Genomic DNA, 9,344 nt, shown 5'->3' on the forward strand with positions numbered 1-9,344 from the left:
GATAGAAGGGTATCTGCAAGAGTGAAAGGGAAAGTTTATAGGACTGTGGTGAGACCTGCGATGTTGTATGGTTTAGAGACAGTGGCATTGAGTAAAAGAAAGACGGTGGAGCTGGAGTTAGCAGAGCTGAAGATGTTGAGATTTTCATTGGGAGCGACGAAAATGGACAAGATTGGAAACGAGTTTATTAGAGGGACAGCGCATGTAGGACATTTTGGAGAGAAGGTGAGAGAGACACGATTGAGATTGTTTGGACATGTGCAGATGAGAGACATGGGGTATATCTGCCAGGAAGGAGGAAAAGAGGAAGACCAAGGAGCAGGTTTATAGATGTGGTGAAGAAAGACATGCTGGTAGTTGGTTTGAAAGAGGCATATGTAGAGGACGGGGGGGGATATGGAGATAGATGATCCGCTGTGGTGACCCCTAATTGGAGCAGCCCAAAAAAGAAGAATTCTAGTAAAAGGAAATGTTGGCTGTATGACAGGTGTATTTCTTGTAAATACTGTGTCATAAGTTGCTGTACTAGAATGTCTTGACATAAATGTGCATGCAAATTAGAACTGAATTCAGTTCTTACTGCTATGTTCCTGCGGTTGTAATAGAACATTGCTATAGAAGACATTCTAAAATGCACGTGTACAAATAATCAACAGTGAGTTTAGGGTGCATATAAAAAGTGTACTCAGAATTTGGAATTAGAATGAATGCTTCTGGCTACATAAAATCTTTTCATATAAACAAATACTTTGAGCTGCATGTTTAATGTACAGCTTAAACTGCAAAATCCTAAACTCCTCTACAGCAGTTGCATCCTTTTTTTTTTGTTGGCTCTCTGGTTCTATTCTAGATGGCACATCCTAAGTTAAACACTTTTCATATCTAGCTTTCCCTTAGATAGCAGAGACACAAAGATATGACTGCAGTGTTCTTGCTCCACTGGCCAGCAGCAGCAGTATATTATTTATTCATTCTGTTTTTATGCTCCCTCTGCTGCCAGGGGAACACCCAGCCCCCAGACCTGACATCCTGACCAGCATTAAATTTTAGGTCACAGAGCGGGAGAGAGAAATCGCTCCTGTCACGCAACATGAGAGGCGTTTAGCTCACAAAACTGCTATAGAGAGAGTAAAGTACCTCAGTTTTATTTCCAGTCTCTGGGAGGTAAAGATTTTTATAATGCTGCTGGGCCACAACATTCTGACCCTTAAAAATATCCTGTACTTCACGTGAGCACAGAGAGCTCATTAAGCTACAACATGGCCTGCTTTCCATCACTCTGGACGACTCTACGTGATGGTGATCCCTTTCAATCAGCAACCCTGAAGTGGAGGCAATTACAGCATGGCAATTACAATTTATTGAATGAGCTCTCTCATCAGCACCCGAAACGAAAACCATCATCGCAATAAGTGCGGCGATAAAAATATTAATACGTTTGCAGTGAAATAGCAGCCTGTGGTGTCAAAGCTGCCTGAAAAAGTAGGATGAATGAAACACAGAAGCACAGAAACATCTAAATTCTGCTGTAGTCTTTTTGATTGCACAGCCATGTTCAAATCCCAATCATGACAACAAGGTACACACTTTAATAAACATTATTAACCATATATTGCCAAAACATCACTCTTACAAATTCAGTGACTGATGCATGGTTTTTTTCACAATTAAATTTAATAGAAACTTCATATATACTCTGTAGGTCATAAGTAATTTTGCATAATTTCTTTACTTGTTATCTGTATTTTATTTTATTTTTTAAATTAAGCTTAAAAGAATTATGTTTTAAAACCAGTTTTAACGCATTTTGAGTCAGTGCTCTGGTCTCTGCAATCATGGTCTTTGCACTATTAATACAGCATTAATACAATATATCTGCATCCAAGCAACTTGCATGTATGTTATTTGTGGTCATGGCTTTAGTAAGAACACTGAAGGCAGGGGCTTGTATGTGTATATTTTTGTCCATTCTAATTTTAGTTTTAGATGATTTAAAGGCACAATCTGTACTTTTAAAACTAGGACATACTTGGGAAAAACTGTGTATCATGTTCTTGGTTTTTTCTTAATTCCAACACAAAAAAATAAATATAAATATATAAACAATACACATATGGACCAAATATAAAAAGATATAAAAAATGTGTATTATACAAATTTTTAACTGAAGTGTAATGTGTTTTTCTTTGGATTGTTGGAGTTAATAAGCCTCATTTCTGCCGAAGCAGTCTCATAGGGATGCATTAACGATGTTCAGCCTTGAAGACCACTGGATGAATTTCATTATAGGATAATTGGCCTGCAGCACAGTACCCTAATGAAGTTAGGAAAAGAACCCCTTAAAAATACACATTGTTGCCAGAGTAATTACTGTATATAAACTGTATGCACAAAATTGGCAGATTTGAAATGTTTCAAAAAGAACAAAATAACCATGGTGGAGGTCAATATGCTTTTAAATATGGTGGGTTCTGCAATGGCTGGTAATGAGGATTAGACGGTGTGGCTGTAATAGAATGCCTGAAATAGCAACATGCATTTATACCTTTGTAGTTTGGTATACTATTTTTGGTGGTTTGGTGTGCAGCCACCTATAACGGGCCGTCATTCAGAGGCCAGCCTAAACAGAGCATCGCAACAACACACAGGCAGGAGAAGATAACACCATCACACTGTGAAAGAAAGCTTTTTCTCTCTCTCTCTCTCTCTCTCTCTCTCTTTCTCTCTCTCTCTCTCTCTCTCTCTCTCTTTCTCTCTAATGTGTGTGTGTGTGTGTGTGTGTGTGTGTGTGTGTGTGTGTGTGTGTGTGTGTGTGTGTGTATCTGTTGTGTGTCTCTGCTTGAGTGTTAGTGGCAGAAAAAAGAGAAATCCAAGAAGGCAGGAATAGTGAGACAAAGAAATTCATTGGGTGAGTTAATTAAAGTTAATGAGAGAGAGAAGGAGAGAGAGAAAAGGGAAAGAGAGAGCAATAGAAGGTGAGAGAGATAGTGAGAAAGAGAGAGAGAGAGAGAGAGAGAGAGAGAGAGAGAGAGAGAGAGAGAGAGAGAGAGAGAGAGAGAGAGAGATGGGCAGAAATGTGAGCACACAGCCGGAAGGTGTCGAAGAACCCTAAGTGAGATGTTAACAACTCCACACCTGACCCATGGTAGTCAACACCTACATATTTCCGCTTTTAATAATCCTTTATGGCAGAGACTCTTTCCTGATCGTGACACCAGATTTGATTAATAAATCTACTCTCTGGTAAATCAAATCAGGAAAAATTCTTTGAGGGCTTTGTCATTCAAAATTCTTTAAATAGGCAACCTACATTTTTTATATACATTTTTCTTGATGTATGTCTTCTGCTTTATTAGGGCAAGAAAGTGTACTATGTATATAATTTAAAAAAACAAGGTATCAAGACAATCTGAAAAAAATTACGAATTCTGCTAAAAAAGCTAGTTACATAATTGATATGTGCTCTAATGCTAGCTGCAGTAGCCGCTTGCTTGCCAAAGTAATAGTGGGCTGGCATTACATTATATTATAGCTTAGCCTAGAGTTATCATCTGTAATTATTATTAGATTATTTCCACCACTAACCACAGATCTGCTTCTTTTTTCCCTCTTCCTCTTTCCCAACTCTTTCTTTTCTATATTCCAGACAGGTAAATTCTCTGTTGTTCTGCACTTTGACATTTTCATTGATTTAGTGTGGGCCTTCAGAAGACCCCTAAAAAAGTTTTTCTTGCCTTGTATATATGTCTCTGATTAAGAGAATATGTTCATACAACACTACAGAATTCAGTGTAGTTTTCTTGGTTTCTTTATGGTTAGCTTTAAGTTGTTTTTTTCTATTGCTAGAATTATTAGCCTGTATTAACAATCATTCGTGACGTTGTTCAGTAGCACATTCCTACAGCTTTTTTCTATTTATCTATTTCAGTATAAAGCCTTCTACTCCCTAGTGCAATGGCTTCTTCCTTTATGTTGTCTCAGTGTCTCCTCTGAGTATTCACACTGTATAGCTAACTACTGGGCCTGTGGACACATGCTGATAGCTATTTCAAGTAATATAAAGCTTATGAGTTGGAGTCAGTTTTTCTTTTATGCATAAAACCCCTTGATTTTTTTTCACTTGGTTGAGAAGACAATCCAGTCAATTTATATCAACCACCAGATATTGCAAATTTCTTATTTGAGAAAATTAGCTTTTTCTAACTACAGAATTTACATTCATAGCATTTGACAGATGGCTTTTTTTCAAAATCAGTTGCATGCATCTTTTTATACACCTGCGTAGTTGAGAGTTAAAGCCCCAATTCTAGCAGCCTCGGGGTGATATGATCTGAGCCTACAACATTCTAAATAATAATAAAATATCATAATCAATTAACTATTAGAATCTGGTTACACCCTTTTACAATATTAACATTTTACTAGACTTGACTACTTGAATGCTAGGCTCACTCTTCACAATGCAATATCTCTGCTACAGAGCTTTAAGTATACTGCCTCTATTTGTGATTTATAACCTCTCAAGGTTCTCTCATGTGACCCGAGGTCACACTACTGTTTTTCTTCAAAGTTCTTTGCATTCCAAGCATTAAACAGCTCTGAACTACACTATTTATGCACTCATGCATGCCAACTCAAATCTTTCCTCCTTTGAGGTCTAAACATGACTGCAATGCAGGATTGTTGCTTTTAGTGTCTTAGCTTCTCAGTGGTAGAATGAGATTCCCCCTCGACTCCATCTCCAGAACGGCTTACTTTTTTACAGAGATCTGAATAAAAACCTTCCTGTTCCGGTAGCTAACATTTCCATGGTTTCAGATAAAGCTTAAAGGTGACTATACATTTCTAGTGTCAAGGTGTGTAAATTTGATAGCTATGGGTCTCATTATATTAGTAAATGTGTAGCACTATCATCTATATGATCGTCTATAATTTAATTATCTAAAGTACTTGTTAAATAAACTTGTTTATTTAAATAAAATGTACTTACAATCTGCATGTAATTAGATAGCAACACAGTTTTTTTGTTTTTTTCTGTAATCAGACCTTTGAAACTGTAATTCAAGGGTTCAGCAGTGTGTCCGTAACATTTCTTAGAAAGATATATGATATATGAAAGTAATCGAGATATCAAGATATAAAGAGCTCTGGCGTCTAATGAAAGCACAGCATGTACCAATTCGCCCACTTTTTTCATGGTGCATATGATGTAATAATTTTTCCATTTAGGTACACCAGTAGTGTAATACGGAACAGTTCATCATCAGAATTAGAATTTGAGGAGAATAAAAATAATACATTTGCAATGTACTGTGATTATGAGGTCTTTTTCTCAGGATGCAGGTGAAAGGGTGGAATTAACACAAGCCTTTAGCAGAATAGGTTATTTCTAATATTTATTTTCACTGTATATATTGGTTGTTAGAACTCAGTGGATTAGCCCAGAGCATTTTTTAAATTGAAGTTATTCCTCACTAGCTAACCATTATGACCAAATCTTTTTTTGTGTGTTGTTTTAGATATATTGTGTACAATTATAAATGCAAACTGAGTTGAAATCCATATATATATATATATATATATATATATGTGTGTGTGTGTGTGTGTGTGTGTGTGTGTGTGTGTGTGTGTGTGTGTGTGTGTGTGTGTGTGTGTGTGCATGTGCGTGAGTGCGTGTGTGCGTGAGTGCGTGTGTGTAAAGAAATACTGAAGTTCTGGCAGCTTATATGTATACTGTATAAACACAGAAAATGTTTTAATAAATTTTAATAGTCTGGAATAGCTTTGGATCTACACTACAAATAAATAGTCATTCCATTTAATCACCCCATTTATCCTACATCCATATTTTCCTCTTTCCTGAGGTCTTGCATGATTACCAAACTGCTGATATATATTTCCTTGTTTTGGTGAGGCGACTTTTTATGGAAAAATACAAATTCTAATCAAGAAGCATGCACACAGGTCATTATTGTAAAGGCAACCTAATTCAGCAGAAGGATTTCACTGAAGCTCATGACGAAAAAAAATTGCTCGACTCATTCAACGCTCAAATGTTTTTTCTCAGTATAATGAAATCCCCAAGCTCTTCAAGTGGCTCTGTTTTGACAGATTTAACTAATCCCTCTTAATTAATCAGTTAGCAGCCTAATAATTTATGGTACTATGCATATGAAAAGAATGCAGTATAGATCAGATAGGCAGTTAAAGAGACATCACAGGATAAATCATGAAGTTCCTTTATTCCAGAAAGCAGTATGTCGATCATCTTAAGTGACACAACAGACATACAGTATGGCTCTACATTAGAAGCCTGACGGATCTTTTCCAGGATTAATAATGATCTTTAATCAGAAAAAAAAAATGATTAAGACTGGAAACATGAACAACATGCATGTGCTTCCTAAAAAAAAAAAAGTATTCTAATGCGTTGTACGCTTCAAAGTTATTTCTGAACCATTGTGAGATTTGTGAAGAGTTTGCCAGGGCTCTGCCAGAAAGACGTGTTGAAAAAATGAATCTTGCATGTCAACTAGATGTCAATTTGCAAGTTATTTTTGCATCCTCCAAACAGCGCAAACCCAAAGAGTGCACCGCACGTGCGTGTCTAAATGCGTCGGGGTGCACGGTGTTGGATGCAGGAGTTCAGGCTGGAGATGTACTACTCACCGTCCTCTTTCTCGTCGAAGACCGGTCTCTTAGAGGAGCTATTCGCGCCCATCCTCTTCTTCCACTTGGCCCAGTGAAACATTGAGGCTCAGATGGCATTCCTCGCCCGGTGCGGAACTAAACAGCGCTTTGGTGCCGCTACAGTCCGAGCCCGAGCATCTCTTCTCCACGAGCGGAAAAATAACGCCCTGCTGCCGAGTTTTGTGGAACAAATAAATGAACTGAAAGAAAGGAAGAAAGGCGAGCGAAGAGAAGGGAAGAAGACGAGCATGGATGGAAGTGAAGTGTAGGGCTCGGGTGTGTTGTTCTGCTTTCTCTGAGTGAAGCGCTTCTCCTTTCAGCGACACTCAGCCCCTCCTCTGCTGCTCCAGCCACTTTAACCTATTACAATCCCACTTCCGCCACTGGCACAAAGGCAAAACAGTCCTTCTTTTGCATGATCATTCGACATGTCAACTCTTATCTTTTGTCTTATTTACAACAATTTGTTACGTCTAAATTGTGAATGGTCCGATTTTGTTTCTACAATGGGCGTCAATGGCTCTGTAGTCATCAGCTACACCAGTGATTCTCTAGACTTCCAGGAAGCACAGACAGCAAATCACAACACTGAAATATACATACTGTATTCTGGAGTACATTTTTACACAGGAAAAGTGACGTAAGCATTCCCACGCAAACACACATTTTTAGTAAATGTGTAAATTATTGATTTACAGGGTTTCTGGAAAAAAAAAAAAGCAATAGAAATCCTTATACAATCTGTTGTGGTTCTAAGATTTATAATAGATATTGTACTGGTTTTAATAGATCTGTGATAGTGGCATGTTATAAACTATATCATTAAGGACCAATAGAGCAGCAACTTATAGATTGACATGTTGGTATCTACTGGACACCAGCGGCGATCATTGGGACATCATTATAGATGGAAATGTTACTATGGCAAAATATTTACACATTTACCATCTTCACAACAAACCATTGGTCATAAAATTTGCAAGAATTACACATATACTGTAGATCTGTCCCTGCTCTGTCAATCCATTTATCAGCTCAGTTTACTGTAGCAAAAGTAAATGAGCAAATAGTGTTAAGCGAGGTCTAAGAAGTGTGTTTGTTTAATTCTTGCTTATTTTCTGCCCAATGATTTGTTATTAAAAGAATGAAAAAGCTTAATGTTTGCGATTTTGAGCTCGGCCCATTTGTTCGCCCAGGAGTGCACTTACACTCACAGACCTTTCATTTATATAACTTAGTTCAGTGCAATTAACCTGCAATGATGGACAGTGTTCAAATGGACAACAAACCATAAAATTAGACCCTTATAAATGGTTTATTCACTATAAGTTAGACTTTATTCATCAATTGGTTTGTAAGTGGTGAGTTTATAATGTAAATAAAAAAAAGTGTAATAAATGCATTGTTAAAGCCTTGTTATATTTATTAATATGCAGGAATTAATCTTCTAAATTCATTCCTCATTAGTTTGAAGATTGATATATTGTTACAAATCACGATGAATATACTGTAATTCATTGTGTATAATATATTTTAAACAAGTTCATTTGGGCCTGTTATTCGAAGATCAAGACCATAATAACCCCCGAATAGTTTAAAGTTCTCCACCAGGAACTCAAATTCTCAGAAGATGAATGGAGGCCTTCTGAGTATTGAGATAGGCATTTGCTGTATAAAAATAGAACATGCAGGTTGCTGTACATACACTATATAGAAAAATAAATGTAAACACCAGATCACACCCATATATGCTTGTTATGATAATCTCTAATCTCCATTAAAGGCTTCACTACATTTTAGAAATGTCTGTGGAGCTTTGACTATGCAGCCTCAAGAGCACTAGTGAGGTAATGTGCTAATGTCATGCAAGTAGGACCTGGGTGCAGGCAGTGTTAAGGTTCATCCTTAAGGTCTTTAGTGAGGTTGAGTTCAGTGTTTTGTGCATGACACTTAAATTCTTACTTGGTGTATATGATTGCTGTCATTGTCATGTTTGAGTTCCAGTAAAGTGAACTGTTAATGCTACTGTACACAAATACATTTACAATATTGTGCTTCAAACGTTTTTAGGAAGGAACCACATATGGAAAATGTAATAAAAAAGTTATACAAATGGCTTTGCACAGAGTCAAACAACTAGTTGATGGGTAGCAGATAGCAAATAAAGGAGCTGTGACACTAACAATTATAGAAGATGAACTGGTATTGTCACAACAGAAGCCTAAAAGTGTGGTCAGTGAACAATTTGGGTTTTTTTTGTATCATTGTCATACTGAAATATTCAACCATTAACAACTTATAGCTTTTTAACAAAGAAAAATTCAGATTTTCATTTATGTATTCCGTCATGTATCGTTACAAGGTTTTTAGGACATTTGAAACACTCATCTGATCATAGGACCTTTTCTAGCTAAATGTATTATGTGTATTGCAAACTCCAGATGTTTATATGTGTTTATATGTGTTGGAAGAAAAAAGAAAAGATATACCTGCAAAGAGATGACACTTAATTGTAAATTTGCAATTCTACAATTATCTTCAAATCTCCAGTTTTGCCTTTGCCTTTGCCTTTGCTGCTAATCAGCAATCGCATTTTGCAGCTTACATCTAAAACTAAGGAAAAAAGGTGTTATGTGAAACATATATACACGTAT

General features: G+C 36.8%; 1 protein-coding gene across 1 annotated transcript in view; it reads right to left on the reverse strand.

Annotated features, from left to right (window-relative positions):
• The window catches only part of stk32c (serine/threonine kinase 32C), a 100,787-nt gene extending 93,510 nt beyond the window's left edge, over nt 1-7,277 (reverse strand). The window contains exon 1 of the mRNA XM_083538431.1: nt 6,670-7,277. Coding sequence (XP_083394557.1) covers nt 6,670-6,751 — 82 coding nt within the window. The 5' untranslated portion in view covers nt 6,752-7,277. The remainder of the gene's footprint in view (nt 1-6,669) is intronic.
• Nucleotides 7,278-9,344: the final 2,067 nt, after the last annotated feature.

This window comes from Silurus aristotelis (assembly GCF_946808225.1).
Source record: "Silurus aristotelis genome assembly, chromosome: 4".
Taxonomy (NCBI): Eukaryota; Metazoa; Chordata; class Actinopteri; order Siluriformes; family Siluridae; genus Silurus; species Silurus aristotelis.